Raw genomic sequence first — 18,104 nt, 5'->3', positions numbered from 1 at the left:
AAAGGCCTATAGAGACCCGCAACGTAAGCTGAATCCAAACATGAGGGAAGAAGTTCTGAAGGATGTTTTGAAGCTGCTTTCCTTAGGTATCATCTACTCCATACCAGATAGTGAATGGGTCAGTTCAGTTCACATGGTACCCAAAAAGTCAGGAATTCAGGTAGTTAAAAATGACAAGAATGAATTGGTGCCCACCCGACTTGTCACTGGGTGGAGGATGTGCATAGGCTACAGGAAGATGACTGAAGCAACCATGAATGATCATTTCCCATTACCCTTCATTGATCAGATGCTAGAGAGGCTGGCTGGAAATCAGTATTTTTGTTTCCTTGACGGGTACAGTGGATACTTCCAGATCTATGTAGATCCCGAAGACCAAGACAAGACCACGTTTACGTGCCCCTTTGGCATGTATGCTTATAGAAGAATGCTGTTTGGTCTGTGCAATGTGTCAGACACTTTTCAACGCTGCATGATGAGTATCTTCTCAGATCTACTGGAAGTTTGTATCGAGATCTTCATGGATGACTTCACCGTATATGGGAACTCTTTCGATTCCTGTTTGGCTTGCCTGTACTTAGTATTAAGGAGATGTCAGGAGAAGAATTTGGTCCTTATCTTCGAAAAGTGTCATTTCATGGTACCCGAGGGAATTATCCTGGGCCATGTAGTATCAGAGAAGGGCATACAGGTAGACCAAGCAGAGGTCAAAGTGATTTCGAAATTGCCTTACCCTACGAATCAGAAAGAAGTCAGAGGGTTTCTAGGTCATGCTGGTTTTTATAGAAGGTTCATAAAAGACTTCGCAAAGATCGCTCAGCCACTTACCCACCTTTTGCATAATGATGTTGATTTTGTCTTCGACGGAGAATGTAAAAAGACTTTTCAATTATTGAAGGATAAACTAGTGTCTGCCCCTATCATCAGGGCACCCGACTGGAGTCAGCCGTTTGAAATAATGTGTGATGCAAGCGACTTCGCAGTGGGGGCGGTACTAGGTCAGAGGATGGATGGAAAGAATTACGTGATCTTCTATGCGTCGAAGACACTCAACCAGGCCCGGAAAAACTATGACACCACAGAGAAGGAAATGTTAGCGGTCGTGTATTCATTTGAGAAATTTTGACCATACTTACTGGGGTCGAGAGTGATAGTTTTCACCGACCACGCAGCTATCAAGTATTTACTGGCGAAGAAAGAATCAAAGCCAAGGTTAATCCGGTGGGTGTTACTTCTGCAAGAGTTTGACTGGGAGGTGAGAGACAAAAAGGGTACGGAGAATAAAGTGGCTGACCATTTGAGTCGGATCTTCTAGGGAGAGACTGAGGAAGCTATACCAGACGCCTTCCCTGAGGAACACCTATACTACATGGGCGAATCTCCTAGACCCATCAGTTTGGAGGCAATAATAGCGATAACACGTCCAGAAGATGCCGAGAAAGGGAAGTGTCAGCTGAACGTTCAACCATGGTTCGCAGACCTAGCAAATTACTTGGTCACAGGAGAAGTGCCAAGTTCACAAGAAATTTCCCGGGCCCAGAAGATGAAGCTGAAGAGTGAGGCTAAGTATTTTTTTGGGACGATCCTTACTTGTGGAAGATGGGAGCTGACCAAGTAATTAAGAGATGTATTCACGAATGAGAGCAGAGGGATGTACTTAATCATTGCCATGCGTTGGCATGTGGAGGTCATTTTGGGCCAAGGAAGACTGGAAGGAAAGTCCTAGACAGTGGATTTTATTGGCCTACACTACACAGGGACTCCTTTGAATTCTGTCAAAACTGTGAGCGATGCCAGCAAACTGGAGGAATTTCAAAGAGAGATGAGATGCCGCAGGTCCCAATAATCGTCTGTGAAATCTTCGACGTCTGGGGGATGGATTTCATGGGTCCATTCCCATCTTCGTACGGAAATACGTACATCCTTGTGCCCGTAGATTATGTGTCAAAGTGGATAGAAGCCAAAGCTGCCACTTCTTGTGAATCCAAAGAGGTGGCTAAATTTCTTAGATCTAACATTTTTAACAGGTATGGTGTGCCCCGAGCCATTATATCTGACCAAGGGACGCATTTCCATAACCGAACCATAGAAGCTCTGATGAATAAATACGGAGTCCACCACATGCTTTCTACCTCTTACCACCCTCACTCTAATGGGCAGGCAGAAATCTCGAATAGGGAGATCAAGGCAATATTGGAGAAGACAGTGAACCCGTAAAGGAAGGACTGGAGCAAGAGGCTCGGCGATGCATTGTGGGCTTACAGGACTGCGTATAAAACTCCTATTGGAATCTCGCCCAACAGGATGGTGTTTGGTAAGATGTGCCATCTGCCCGTAGGAGTTGAGCATAGAGCATATTGGGCGGTGAAGGAGATTAATATGAAACCCCTGGCTTGTGAGGGAGAGAGGAAACTGCAACTTCAGGAGCTGGAAGAGTTAAGGCTTAAGTCATATGAGGCCGCAATGTGGTACAAGGAGAAGACAAAGCTGTGGCATGACAAAAACCTCCAGGTCAAGGAACTAATAGTGGGTCAGAAGGTGCTCCTTTTCCAGTCCAGGCTTAAGCTGATGTCTGGAAAGCTGAAGTCCAAGTGGATTGGGCCATACACTATTGTTGGCCTTCGAGCAAATGGAGCTGTGGAAATCCAGGGAAGTGCCTCGAACTCTATCCATTTCCTTGTTAATGGCCATCGAGTGAAAGTCTTTAGGGATAATTCGGAGTTGTGTGTAGTGGAGGAAGTGCCACTACGCGCTCTCTCTATTATCATCTAATCGGTTTAGTGAGTAAGTATTCTCCGTGAATTCCTGGGTCAGGTAAATAGGAATGCATTTTTTTAATCTATACACTGAACTAGGGGATCTCGAGAATACTAAAATGAAAGTGTTAATAGTTTAATTGCTTTTCCAAAAACTTACAAAAAAAAATCCAAACAAAGAAAAAAACTAATCTTCCAAAAATATTTTCGAAGCACTAGACTTCTTAGGGAAATTGTTTTGTCTCATATTGAATTCTTGACCTGGGAGTCTGGCGTTTCAATTTTGTTTTTTTTCTAAGTGTGGTTTTGCGGAGAATAGCATTTACATGGGGAGGAGAGATTTTCGGACCAGATGTTTGGGAGGGAAGTTGTGAAATTTTTGAAATTCAAATTTTAACTTTACAGGGAGGCGTACGGCTGCTTACATCACACCTGCAACCGTTCCCTTTCCTTATCTAAAATACCAATTTTCCCCCTTTTTCTTTTATTTTCCAATCTCTAAAACACCGAATTCTCTCTCTACTCTATTTTCTCCCCCAATTCTTTTCTCTCACAATTCCCACATTCCATCTAACCCTAGTCGAAAAATTCTACCTAGTTCTTGTGAATCTTGCAGAGACAGATCATGGAGAAGGCACCCGCTCACACCACGAAGGCAGGGAATCCCACCACCGCCGCAGGTTCAAACGCGGCGGCGCTCATTGATGATTTGATACGAAGGTTCGGAAGTAAGGAGGAGGCACTGAAAGTTTTCGTACTCTTCTCAGCGATGAGTGAGAGGGAAACGCCTACCGCAGCATCACCACCGCTGACGATTCCAGAGGATTCGACGGCCCAACCCACAATCTCGCAAGCAGGAACCGAGCCGAGCACAAGAGCACCGGAAAGAGGAGCAGCGGAGGGCGGTGGATAGGAAAATGAAGATGGTCTGGCCGTGGAACTTGTGCGCATGGCGGTTGATGAACGGACGATAACGAGGGATGTTGAGGGGGAAACCCCTGTTTCTGAAGAAGTGTTTGTTGATGGGGAAACCCCTAATTGTGGAGGTAGTTTGGAGTGGGTGATAAGTCGTATTCTAGGCCTTGGTTATTGGTCAGTATAATGTGCATAATTGGAATATATCTGCAAAACAATTGCTAAAGTGTGTAGGGAAAGTGTTCTAGCCAGTATGGGAATGTTCGAATAATTCAGGTGAAAAGGGCGTCAGTAGGGTGCAATACTGACCAGGATGCATGCCAAAAAGGCTCGAGATGGAGAAGAAGGATAGCTGGGAAGATCAGCCGCAAGCAAGGGGCAAAAGAGTCATTTCATGAAGAGAGTCTACCCTAAAAATCAAGGGAGGCCTCCCTATAAATGGAAGCCACTTGGAGAGAGAATCATCATCAATTAGTTCATCACTTCTACGCTTAGTTAGAAACCTCTCTTCGGTAGATCGGTCCCTCAGCATTATCCTTCATATTCTCGTTCCTCGCCACATCCATGGTCATCTGAAGATCATCAGTTCGCCGGAGTTCCACATCCTCTCGTTCCAGTCAGCGTGTTTCGTAGTGTTAACAGTTTCATCGCCCGGAGTGGCAAAATAATCTTTAATTGCTTTCTTAGTTAATCGCACTTTGTTTTCTTACGTTGGATCGGTTACATTTTCGATATTTGCTTATTTTGAAGTCTTGGTTGTGATCCAAACGTTTATGATATGAAGTTGTTTTTATGCATTGTTTCCTGTTTGATTCTGTTTCTTTCTGCCTAGATAGCTTAGATCTAGTTGTTACGGTAATTTCCAAGTATTGCAATCATGTTTTCCTTTCCGAATTGATAGATCTGAGTTCATGAGTTTAGATAGCTGTTAGATTTTAGATCTGAAATGGTTAAGTGTGAAAGCCTAGTTTACGTGATTTCTGCCACCTTGCATGTCACCCAGTAAGCGTAATTTCAATTTCGTTAGTTTAAACTTTTGATTTGGAGTTTAGATTGTAGATATGTTCTTGTGGAGTTTGTTAACCTGAATTTCTCGTTCATGGAATCTGAGTTGTTTGATTTGTGTTCATACTTGTTGGAGAAGACAATGTCTACATCCAAATTTGGGACCACTTTTACTTTTTAGTTACTTTTTGCTTTTGTCCTTTACTTTTCTCTACCTTTTCTGTTAGTACCCTACAGATCTGTCAGCCTAGTCACCTAACTACCACTTATTCTTTGATATGCCGTTTCGCCTTTTATAGTAACCCCGTACCTCCCACATAATTTCTGAAACATAATGTTCCCTACTCTCACGTACACAACTGCTTATCAATCATCTCTCACACCTCCTAGTCAGTAGAGTACCACATTAATTTCCAGTCTAGTTAGAATCTCAACCCAAAGCGTGGTAGCTAACCAACCCCTCCCAGAATATCACAACAATTACCAAAGCGCATTCATCTCTGTGGGATTCGACCCTTACATCCACTATACTAGTCAGTAGAAGTGGGTTGAGAAATTATTGATAGCCAGGTTCAGGATTAGCTGGGATTTTCTATCCTGATCAATACATCCCTTGCTTGACGCGACACCTACACAACACCTTGGCTCTTTCAAATGGCGTCGTTGCCGGGGATGAATGGCGTTATTAACTGTTAGTGTGTGATACTTTGGCGTATATATTTTTCATAATTTTTTTTCTTTTTTTTTTCTTTCAGTTTATGAGAAGCAGTTCGGCTCCTGACCATTTGAGACCGAAGATACTCCAGCGAGGAACTATACTTGCGACCACTCCTTCTGGCCTATCGACAACCATGTCTGACCTAGGTACGAGTAGTGACGAAGAGCAAGACACCATAGAGGGAGGAATACCAGAACAAGTACTACAGTTGGAGGGTAGCCCAAGGAGAATGGTTGCCCAAGGAGATGATGATCCAGAGATCGGGACGCTGAACGCGCATACCGAAGGAGAACCACCGCAAGCTATAGTAGTCACCCCGGGGCAGACAACTTGCGATGTGAAGCCCCATATTATTGCAATTCTGCCCACGTACTGCGGGAAAAGCTATGAAGGCCCCTACGAATTCCTTCATGAGTTCTGTAAGATTTGTAGGGCACAGAGAAGGCCAACAGGGGCGACAGAGGATGACTACAGATTGAAGGCTTTGCCGTTTGTTCTAAAAGGGGAGGCTAATACCTGGTTCATGCGATTGCCCCCCAATTCCGTTGAGAGTTGGGCAGATTTCAAGTCAGCCTTTTTAGGCAAATTTTTTCCGTCATCTAAGACGAGTGCGTTGAAGAGAGAGATAACCAGTGTGAAGCAAGGTTACGATGAACCCTTGAGTGATTATTGGGCAAAGTATATGAGCCTTTTGGATGCATGTCCGAACCATCGTATGGCGGATATAGAAATACATCACACCTTTTATGAGGGGATGAACAAGGCGACAAAGGATCCGGCAAACTCCTCGTCAGGAGGAAGTTTCACGCAGTTAAGGGTCAGTGAAGCTAAGAGGGTCCTAGGGAAACTCTTGAGCGCAAAGAAGAAGTACGACAATTCAAGAGATGGTTACAGCAGAGAAAGGACTGCGAGTGCCTTGTCTACTGACCAAAAGCATAAGATAGAACAAAAGATGGATTTGAAGATGGACGAATTGAAGAAGACATTCCTGAACGCGATCGAGAAGAACGCACCACCAACTTCCCCAACTGGGAACTACAAGGGTGCGGAACAGGGAAACCAAGGACCGAGCTATGATCAGCCTAATAACTTCGAGAATATGGAGCAAGTCAATGCTGCCGGGTACTACAATTCTAGTGGGCATTGGATCCAGGGGAGACAACGGGACGCACCATGGAGGGACCATCCGAATTTTCGATGGGGAGATGGGAACCAAAATCAAACCCAAGGTCCAGGTCAGATCAATACCACCCTCACCCAAACCAAAATTTCAACCGTGGCCCAGAAAATCCCAACAACCAGTTCAACTGGCCAGGAAGAAACCAACAACCCCACAGTCAACAACCTCAAAACCAACCCCCGCAAAACCAGAACCCAGACCCTGTCTATGTACTACCCCACCAGAGAAACTTCCAAAATTACCCGAATCAGCCTAATCAAGGTTCCCAACATCATCAGAACCAGAGCTAGTTCCAAAACCAGGCCCAGTATCAAAACCAAAACCAAAATCAATATCACCAAGACCATTACAACCCTCCTGGCCAGTATAACCATTACCCACCTAACCAGAACCAGCAAAACTTCCAAAATTTCTAGCCCAACCAGAACCCCCATTATAACCAGCACCAATGGCCAAATCAGTCCCAATATCCTAACAGGTCAAGACGATCTATAGAGGACATGATGGGAGAACTGCTCGCTTCACAGCAGAGTATCAAGGGTGAATTGCAATCCAACAATGAAGTGGTGCAGGGGATGCAGAGTGTCCAGAAGGAACATAAGGCGAATATTGATATGATGAATAGGCAGTTGGCCCAGCTGGTCAGTTCGATGGGTGAAATGAAAGGGAATTCTGGGAAACTCCCATCTACAGTCCATGTACCTGAAAAGGCAAACGTGAGCAAGGTCACATTACGGTCCGATACAACCTATGAAGGACCCCAACCGAAGAAGTCCAGTGGAGAACCTAGTGGGACAAAGGTGCTGAGAAACGTTGTCTCGGAAGAGGAGCTACGCAGAACTCTACCCTAAATGCAGGATCCATTTTTCTTGGATGAGGAACCAGCGAGAAGTAGTGAAACCGGAGGCATGCAGCCCAAGGTGGACTCGCCTAAGGAAAAGGGACCGACGAAGGAGACTCCAGCCCAGATTATACCCAAGGAAAACTCCGGAAAGGCTGTTGAAGGACTGGTTGAAGAGGAGAAAGGAAAGAAACTGTTCCCTTACCGTTTCTTGAACAAAAGGAAGAAAGATAACCCAGTGGATTACATGTCAATTTTCGGGAAGCTGGATGTTACCATACCATTCCTCCAGCCCGTGAAGCTACCTCCACTTGGGAAATTCATTAAAGAGTTCATAGCCGGGAAAGCCCAGGAGGAGGGAAAGATCATGGTGGAAGGGATATCATCAGCAATTGTGCAGGAAAAGCTACCACCCAAGAGAGCCGATACAGGTATGTTTACTTTGCCTATAACTATAGGAGAAGTAAAAGTCGAGCATGCAATGTGTGACATGTGAGCTTGTATTAATGTTATTCCTTTGTCAATCTATAACCGGCTGAAGGGAGTAACGTCGTCAAACACTAGGGTGTTGATCCAACTGGCTGATAGATCATGTATAAGTCCTGAGGGTGTATTAGAAAATGTGTTGGTGAGAGTACATGATTTTACTTATCCTGCTGACTTTTACGTGATCAAGATGGGTGAGTCTGAAGCTAGGGAGTCAAGCGGTATATTGTTAGGAAGGCCATTTCTTAGGACAACCAAGACGATTGTAGATATGGTTGAGGGAACAATTTGCATTGATTTTCATGGAGAGAAGTTCACCTTTGATATCAATGAGGCCATGAAAAAGCCTATCGATTCTGAAAATCTATGCTATGTTGATGTAATTGACCCCTTAGTCCAAGATTTTCTTGAGACTGAATTATTGCAGGAGAAACTCCAAGCTTTAGATGTATATGGGAAGGCTGATGTGGAAGCGGCTGCATGGTGCGATCTGATCAGTAGCCAAGGGTTAACTGACGAAGAGATAGAAGGAGCAATTAAGGATTTCTGCCAGAAATCGGAATTTATTGGAGCAGCAGGGGCTCAGCTACCAGTTAGTACAGATGAAGTTTCAGATGAAGAGTTGGAAAAGGAGGGGGATGCTGCAAGAAGCATTCTGCCGGCTGACATACTTCCCCCACAAGTTGAATTGAAGAAGCTGCCGACGAATCTGAAGTATGCCTTCATAGGGGAGGAAAACTCGTACCCGGTGATCATTAGCAGCAGCCTGACGAAAGAACAAGAAGCAAGGCTACTGACAATCCTAGGCAGGAACAAAAAAGCAATTGGATGGAGCCTTACAGATTTGGTGGAAATAAGCCTCGACGTCTGCATGCATCATATTAGGCTAGAAGAGGGGGCGAAAGCACATCGTGACTCGCAGAGGAAGGTGAATCCCAACATGCGGGAGGAAATATTGAAGGAAATCTTAAAGTTGTTGTCATTGGGGATTATCTACTCGGTGCCCGATAGCGAGTGGGTCAGCCCTGTACACATGGTTCCCAAGAAGTCCGGGATTCAGGTGGTTCAAAATGAGAGGAATGAGCTGATACCGACAAGGCTAGTCACTGGTTGGCGGATGTGCATAGACTACTGCAAGCTGAACGCCGCAACCAGGATAGACCACTTCCCCCTACCGTTCATCGATCAGATGTTGGAGCGACTGGTTGGGAAGAAGTAATTTTGTTTTTTGGATGGGTACAACGGGTATTTTCAGATCTACGTGGACCCTGAAGACCAGGATAAAACTACCTTCACCTGCCCATTTGGAACCTATGCATACAGACACATGCCTTTCGGTCTTTGCAACGCTCCGGGAACATTCCAACGATGCATGATGAGCATATTTTCCGATCTGATCGAGGAGTGCATAGAAATATTCATGGATGACTTTACAGTCTACGGAGACTCCTTCGATTCATTCCTTCATCACTTGGACGTAATTCTGGAGAGGTGTCAGGCAAAGAGCCTTGTCTTGAATTTTGAGAAGTGTCATTTCATGGTCACAGAGGGCATCGTCCTAGGGCACGTGGTGTCAGAGAGAGGTATCCAGGTGGATCAAGCCAAGGTGGACGTCATTTCCAAACTGCATTTCCCTACTGACCAGAAGGGGATAAGGGGTTTTCTTGGGCATGCAGGATTTTATCGACGATTTATAAAAGACTTTGCAAAAATCGCCCAGCCCCTTACCAGACTTCTTCAAAACGAAGTGGAATTCAATTTTCAACAACAGTGCAAGACTTCTTTCAACCTCCTCAAAGAGAAGCTGATATATGCACCAATTATTCGGGCTCCTGACTGGGATCATCCGTTCGAAGTGATGTGTGATGCCAGCGATTACGCGGTGGGAGTTGTGCTAGGTCAGAAGATCGAGGGAAAAAGGTATGTAATCTTTTATGCATCTAAGACATTGAATCAAGCTCAAAGGAATTATGATACCATGGAGAAGGAGATGCTAGCCGTGGTATATTTATTCGAGAAGTTTAGGCAATACTTGTTGGGATCCAAGGTCATCGTCTATACTGACCATGCGGCCATTAAGTACCTGATTGCCAAGAAAGAATCAAAACCCCGCTTGATCCGATGGGTACTCCTGTTGCAAGAGTTCGATTGGGAGGTGGAAGATAAGAAAGGGGCTGAGAATAAAATTGCGGATCATTTGAGCAGGATAATGCAGGATGGGAATAGCGAGGAGGTGCGAGATCGATTCCCGGAAGAGCACTTGTGTGAAGTGATTTTCGCCGCCAGAAAAATTGACTGGGAAGAAGTGATTAAACTTACTGACCAGGATGTGACAGAAAGGAAAGGAAAAAGTAGGGCAGGAGCCATGGTATGCGGACCTAGCCAACTACTTAGTTTCAGGAGAGCTTCCAGAAGTTCCGAACGTCACTAAGGCTCAAAGGATGAAGATCAAGAGTGAGGTAAAATACTACTTTTGGGACGACCCGTATCTCTGGAGGGTAGGAGTAGATCAAGTGATAAGAAGGTGCGTTCCTGACTGGGAGCAGAGAGACGTATTGACACATTGCCACTCTTTGGCATGTGGAGGACACTTCGGTCCCAAGAAAACGGCAAGAAAGATTCTGGATAGCGGATTTTATTGGCCAACCCTCAACAAGGATGCCTACGAGTTTTGTAAAAGTTGTGAGCGTTGTCAACTGACCGGTGGAATATCAGCACGAGATGAAATGCCACAAGTCCCGATCATTGTTTGTGAGTTGTTTGACATATGGGGGATGGATTTCATGGGGCCTTTTCGTCATATGGGAACTTGTATATCTTAGTTGCAGTTGACTACGTCTCCAAGTGGGTAGAAGCCAAGGCCACGGGCACGTGTGAAGCAAGAGAGGTTGCCAAGTTCCTCAAAAGTAACATTTTCAGTCGGTTCGGAGTACCAAGGGCCATAATATCCGATCAAGGCACCCATTTCTGTAACCGCACCATCGAAGCCTTGATGAATAAGTACGGTGTGCACCACAGATTATCCAGCCTCTACCACCCGCAAGCAAACGGCCAAGCAGAGATCTCTTACCGAGAGATAAAGAAGATTCTAGACAAAACCGTCAATCCTTCTAGGAAGGACTGGAGTATGAGGTTAGAAGATGCTCTATGGGCATATCGGACAGCCTATAAAACTCCCATAGGAATGTCTCCATACAGAATCGTTTTCGGAAAGATTTGCCAATTACCCGTTAGAATTGAGCACCGAGCATACTGGGCAGTACAACAAGTAAATGTGGATGCTACAGCCTGTGTAGAGGAAAGGAAGCTGCAGTTGCAGAAGTTAGAGGAACTTAGATTGGAGTCATTCGACTCAGCCATGTGGTACAAAGAGAGAACTAAATTGTGGCACGACAGAAATCTGAGGACCAAAGATCTCCATGTTGGCCAGAAAGTACTACTCTTCCAGTCAAGATTGAAGCTCATGCCTGGAAACCTCAACTCGAAGTGGACAGGGCCTTATGTCATCACCGCACTCCGTTCTAATGGAGCAGTGGAGATTTCAGGGAGTCTTCCTAACTCTGAACCTTTTATCGTTAATGGACATAGGCTAAAAGTATTTAGGGACAACAGTGATGTGGCTGTGGTGGATGAGATTCCACTGCAACCACATACTCAGGTTTCATACTGACCGGTAGGATAGGGATTGGAATTCCACTGAGCTAGCTCCTTTTAGTGTGATTTACATATGCCGGCACAATAGAATTCCAATTTTCCTAAAGGAGATGGAAATATGGTAAATATGTGGTAATTAATTAATTTAAACCGTTGCATGCAAGTTAATTTTAAGAAAACGTAAATTTTTTTTTCGGACCTCAAATATTAATTGGGAGTACGTACTGACCACCAACATACCCATTTGTTGAAACTCCCAATTTTATTTAAGTGTCTATTTCACTTTGTTTCTAATCTAGGAAAATATAGGGGGAAATCATTAAGGGACGAAGTTTGAATTTGGGGGTTTGTTGCAGCTTTGCAGGGGGGCAGCGACTGGGAAGGCGCGTGTGCAGAGAAAGAGAGACGACGTCCAAACAGGGGGCAGAGCTCTCAACTGTCTCCCATATGAATCGGCGTGACCTGGAAACCGTCTGCAGCCGGTTACAAACCCTCAACTACATTTTCCACCCTCATAATCAAACCGTCTCTCCCATTTCACTTCACAAACCCTTACCTCCATCCCTCTCTCCAGAAATTTCCACCATTCTCTCCACAAAAGCCAACACCCGTATTACCACCAGAAATTCACCGAATTAAGCCATGGGAAAGAAGAAATAAGCGAAGAAAATCACCAGCGAGAAACCTACTTCAAACCGCAGAGAAGAAACCCCAGAATCGCAGCCGACAATGGAAGAGCATCCACCGAACCCGCAACCACCGGAGCCGACTCCTCAGGCTCCGACGATGGTTTCTTTGGACGTAATGACCGAGTTCCTTCGACAGCAGGACCCAAGTCGAGATTGGGCGGCTGAGTTGGCCGGTTTTAGCCGAATCGGGGGCAAATGGAGCATGACCGGAGAAACCCCATCAGTACCTGCATCAGAACCGAATGTGCAACCCACAGCACAACCACCCACTTCCATTCCGACATCATCAACAATTGCGCCGGAAAGGGAACCTCCATCGGCGACCGAACCCTCAGAATCCGCCCAAACTCCCCAACGAAGCGACTCAATGGATGTTGACCCCATCTCTGCCTATTACGACTCCGAACCAGAGGAAAGGGAGGCGAGAAGAAGAAAGGAGGAAAAGAGCCAGAAGGGAGGCGATGAACCAGAGAAAACGCCGACAGCGGAGCCCATTCCTCAAGAAACGGCGAGGGAAGAGATAGATTTAAATGAGACGGCCAGAAAGCAGGGCCTAATGACTAATGAAGAATTTTAGGCTCTTCTGGATGAGGTAAATCGGACGGAAGATGGTACCGCCACGATGGCTGAGGGTCTAGACCTCGCATCAAGGGCAGTAGAAGAGGGTGAGAAAGACGATGGAGAGAACAACTTAGAAGGCCTAGCCGAACGGCCAGTAGACGAAGTGGTGGGAGGCCAGACTAGAGAAGAAAGGACAGAGTCAACAACTCCCCAGACAGAGGCGGGGAAGAGTGATGTGCATATTGAGGAGGAGGAAACAGTAGCAAGAACAAAGGTACCTGGACCAGTGGCACCGCCAGTGATAAAACCAAAAGTTGTCAAGAGGAAGTTGGTGTTGAAGGGTGACCCTAGGGCAGAACAGTCGAAGCCGAAGAGGGTGTCGCAAAGATGCTTAGGGAAGTGGGCATCCAGTAAAGCAAAGGTAAACACGGCGGCAGATCCGGTGGAGATTTTAAGTGAAGAGGAAGGGACCACTCCCACAAAACCTGGGGAGGGATCCTTACCCACTACTGATTTGGAGGATACTGCGGTGGCAACTGAAGCGGTCTCCCAAACGCTGAGTGAAAAGGGCGAAGAGATGACGCAGATGGCTGAGGGGCCGGACCTCGCATCTGCACCAGCCGTCACGTCGAGCCGAGAACTGAAGGTACTCGTATCAGTACTGAGACCCGACCCTCTGCCCCAGACCAGCCTTCAACACACGCTTAGAAGGCACCAGAAGACGAGCGAGATAGTCATTAATTCAGTGAGCCCAGGAACACCGGAGGGAACAGAGAGAAAACGGAAGGGGAAGGCCACTATGAAGAAGAAGGCCAGCAACAAGAAGCCACGTACAGTGAACACTGGCATAGTCATTAATTCAGCGAGCCCAGGAACACCGGAGGGAACAGAGTGATAGCGAATACGCTGTCAATGAAGCGTCAGAATCGGACAGCGACATTTCCTTGGAGAATGAGGAGTATAGTGAGAAACAGCTCCCGCACGATCATCGGGAGCTAGTACATCCCTCGGTAGAGAGACTGAGGTACCGGCGCTGGACAGTGGATCTTACTGATGATCTGGTGGAGGAGATGAAGTTATTCGACTCTAAGAAACTACAAAAGGTTTTCGATAGCGAGGATGAAGGGAGTAAGCAAGTGAAGAGCGGAAAGGTACTTCATATTCCTTCTTTAGATGAGTTGGGTGCCCGCGAGCAGTTTCTCTCTTATTTGAATGCGTTAGGATTCGATTGTTTGGACGAGGTTTCTATTAGCTTTCAGTTGTTTGGAGAGGAGATAAGCATGAATCTGATTGAATGGACAGTACGTTTGGGGATGCGTAGTCTGGAGGAGGCGATAGGATCGGAGTGGCGGAGCAGGGAACGGGGAATTCCATGTAGACACGTAGACTTCGAGCCCCAGGAGGCATGGGAGGAATTAAGTCACCCGGTCGCTGGGAAGTTTGCATCCACTCTCTCTCGCTCCATCCATTTCAATAACCCAATCCTACGCCTAGTACAACTCCACTTGGACTTCAATTTGCTGGGGCAGTCGAACTCCGTTGTACGAACGTCAATGATAGAGTTATACCTTCTTTTGTGCGCCAGCGCGGAAGGAAGTTACATCTGGGTTTTTGGACTGTTCACCAATGCAATCTAATTGCCACCCATCCAGCGAGAAATCTCACCCACTACCATATCTTGGGAGTGTTCGTCAAAAACAACATCATCATCACAGAGGCTGAAGGCTTATCCCCCCAAACCATGGTAGATCCCCCTGGGTTGTTTGATACCCCATTCTTCGTCCGAACGAATACTGTTTACATGAGGCAAGGAGTACCGCATTTTTACGCGATGGGTGAGGAAGCTATACCGACTGGGAGAACTACAGCAAGCCAGGGAACACAAGAGCAAGAACAGAGGCAGGAGAGATTAGAGAAGGCCGTGGAAGAGTTGGCGGAAGAGAATCGGCAAGCTAGGACGGAGTTAGCTCGCCTGACAAATGTGATGGAAGGGATTCTGAAGGAATTAGCGGAAGGAAAGTTAGTACGAGGAGCTGGACCAAGTGGCCATGGAGGCCAGGATGATGAACCCAGGGTGTCAGAGACAGAGGTAGCAGAACGAGAGGAAGAAGGTAACAAGGAACAAGCGGAATCTGAGGAAGAACCATCCGGGAACGAGGAAGAGGATCTGGCAGAGCCACCTGCACCAAGCCCTGCTCCGCGGAGGAGTAGGAGGAACATGTGACCACAACCCCCCTTGACAAGTTAGTTTTTCTTTTCCTTTTTAAGTTTTAGTTTTTCGTATTTCGTATTTTATGTGTTTTTTTAGGTAGTATAATCTGTGTAGTATATGAGCAAACCCCTTTCATAACACTTAGCCTATACAATAGTCTAAGTGTGAGAAGTAAATGGTTTGCTATTTTTGGCGCATGTGTTTCTGTTTATGTGTTTTTATTTTTGAGTGCATGTTAGCTCACACCTAGTCCACTGGGTTGCCTAAGTGTGAGGAGTTTTTGTATATATGTGCGTGTGTTTGTTGGGTTCTGTTTAGGTTTTAAAATTCTCCCACTTAGCCTATTATATAGTGTAAGTGTGAAAAGTTTTTAGTAGAAGCATGTGTTGCTTGTTTGGTATGTCTGTGTGTCAGCCATACTGACCATTACCTTTTTCCACTTCACAGCCTTATCTGAGGGCAGACACTTGTGAAGCGGGAGGTGGGATGCAATGGCCAGTATGACATGTATATATGTGTGGTCTGTGTTATTGTTTGTCTAGGTCTAGTTTTTTTTATATACGTGTTGATTGGGCTTAAAACTCAACTACCTCGAACTGACGGTTTGGGGAATTGAGGGAGATAAGACATGCTGGACAATGGAAACCACCCCCCTTAGTATCTCCTAGTCACTGTAGATGATGCAAGTATGAGAGAAAAACTCATCCTTAGAGCCGAACACAAAAGCCCTCTTAAATATGAGTTAAAGCCTAAAGTGGAACCACTTTCCACTCATCCTGAAAAGAAAAGAGTGGCTGCCACAAGATGTCTAGGGTAAAGTGACCGCGTGTAGCACACACTAAAGGCAGTAGGAAACCCCCCCCCCAAAAAAAAACCCTTAGAACCCCACTTTCGAGCCATATATATCCAGATATAACCCATCAGCCACTGAGACTCTGTGTGTGCAAGGCATAAAGCAAGGAGGCAACTGGCTAGAAGGACATGCAAGAAAGAAACCAACTGGAGCGAGAAATGGAGAAGCAAGGAGAAAATCGACCAGGAAGTCATTCCAGGTCCCAAAAAATAAGAAGGAATAAGGGTGGCGAAGCCACAAAAAGGAAAGAAGAAGAATGTAAAGAAAATGGTCGAAAATACTTGACCACAAAAAAATTGAGAAGGAACAAGGGTGGCTAAGCCACAAGACGCTACTGACTAGTTGGGAAGCAACATCAGAAAAGGTCCAGCCAAGCAGAGGTGACAGCCAAGAGCCTGAGCGCACACAGTTTCCCCACATCGAAATAAATTAGAGATTTTTGAGCCTAGAGCCTCAGTAACAACCAACCCAAACACTACAAGCCAATAGCCCCGTTACAAGCTTTAAAGACCTTCGGTAACCGCACGTGAGATCTAAGTCCAAAGCATCTGTGGTTCAGCGCTATGAGAGAATACAGTCCTAATATCCACGGTGAGGAATGCGTGACTGAGCGAATCTGGTGTTTGGCCGAGAGTTTGGGTGATATTGACGAGCGGATATACTGACTGGAAAGAAAAGGGGGGCGGCGAAAGTTCAAGGCTGTCTAAGGCTGGATTGCACCTGACCCAAAGGGGAGGGACGGTTGAAAATATAGCCCGATTGACTTGTTTAAGTGTTTCTTTTGTCTTTTATATGTGTTTGTCTTGTTATGTGTTTTTCTTTGCGTCATAGTTTAGAGTCTAGGTTGGGATAGAGTCGGTCAGGGGTGTAACCAGGCTAGAATTCGACTTATTGCTTTTTGTTTGTTCTTCACGCTTGAGGACAATCATGTGGTATGTGTGAGCAGTTTGATAAGTCGTATTCTAGGCCTTGGTTACTGGTCAGTATAATGTGCATAATTGGAATATATCTGCAAAACAGTTGCTAAAGTGTGCAGGGAAAGTGTTATAGCCAGTATGAGAATGTTCGGATAATTCAGGTGAAAAGGGCGTCAGTAGGGTGCAATACTGACCAGGATGCATGCCAAAAAGGCTGGAGATGGAGAAGAAGGATAGCTGGGAAGATCAGCCGAAAGCAAGGGGTAAAAGAGTCATTTCATGAAGAGAGTCTACCCTAAAAATCAAGGGAGGCCTCCCTATAAAAGGAAGCCACTTGGAGAGAGAATCATCATCAATTAGTTCATCACTTTTACGCTTAGTTAGAAACCTCTCTTCGGTAGATCGGTCCCTCAGCATTATCCTTCATATTCTCGTTCCTCGCCACAACCATGGTCACCTGAAGCTCATCAGTTCGCCGGAGTTCCACATCCTCTCGTTCCAGTCAGCGTGTATCGTAGTGTTAACAGTTTCATCGCCCGGAGTGGCAAAACAATCTTTAATTGCTTTCTTAGTTAATCGCACTTTGTTTTCTTACGTTGGATCGATTACATTTTCGATATTTGCTTATTTTGAAGTCTTGGTTGTGATCCAAACGTTTATGATATGAAGTTGTTTTTATGCATCGTTTCCTGTTTGATTCTGTTTCTTTCTGCCTAGATAGCTTAGATCTAGCTGTTACGGTAATTTCCAAGTATTGCAAGCATGTTTTCCTTTCCGAATTGATAGATCTGAGTTCATGAGTTTAGATAGCTGTTATATTTTAGATCTGAAATGGTTATGTGTGAAAGGCTAGTTTACGTGATTTCTACCACCTTGCATGTCACCCAGTAAGCGTAATTTCAATTTCGTTAGTTTAATCTTTTGATTTGGAGTTTAGATTGTAGATCTGTTCTTGTGGAGTTTGTTAACCTGAATTTCTCGTTCATGGAATCTGAGTTGTTTGATTTGTGTTCATACTTGTTGGAGAAGACAATGTCTACATCCAAATTTGGGACCACTTTTACTTTTTAGTTACTTTTTGCTTTTGTCCTTTACTTTTCTCTACCTTTTCTGCTAGTACCCTAGAAATCTGTCAGCCTAGTCACCTAACTACCACTTATTCTCTGATATGCCGTTTCGCCTTTTATAGTAACCCCGTACCTCCCACATAATTTCTGAAACATAATGTTCCCTACTCTAACGTACACAACTTCTTATCAATCATCTCTCACACCTCCTAGTCAGTAGAGAACAACATTAATTTCCGGTCTAGTTAGA

General features: G+C 45.3%; 1 protein-coding gene across 1 annotated transcript; it reads left to right on the top strand.

The window, feature by feature from the left end:
• Nucleotides 1-12,284: 12,284 nt before the first annotated feature.
• Nucleotides 12,285-12,821, top strand: LOC121779062 (neuroendocrine secretory protein 55-like). Its single transcript, XM_042176410.1, has one exon. It carries the CDS (start codon nucleotides 12,285-12,287, stop codon nucleotides 12,819-12,821), a length of 537 nt encoding a protein of 178 aa, XP_042032344.1.
• Nucleotides 12,822-18,104: the final 5,283 nt, after the last annotated feature.

The sequence above is a fragment of the Salvia splendens genome, chromosome 19 (genome assembly GCF_004379255.2).
Source record: "Salvia splendens isolate huo1 chromosome 19, SspV2, whole genome shotgun sequence".
In the NCBI taxonomy this organism is placed as follows: Eukaryota; Viridiplantae; Streptophyta; class Magnoliopsida; order Lamiales; family Lamiaceae; genus Salvia; species Salvia splendens.
Note: the sequence above shows the minus strand (reverse complement) of the source record. Positions and strands in the feature narration are given on the sequence as shown.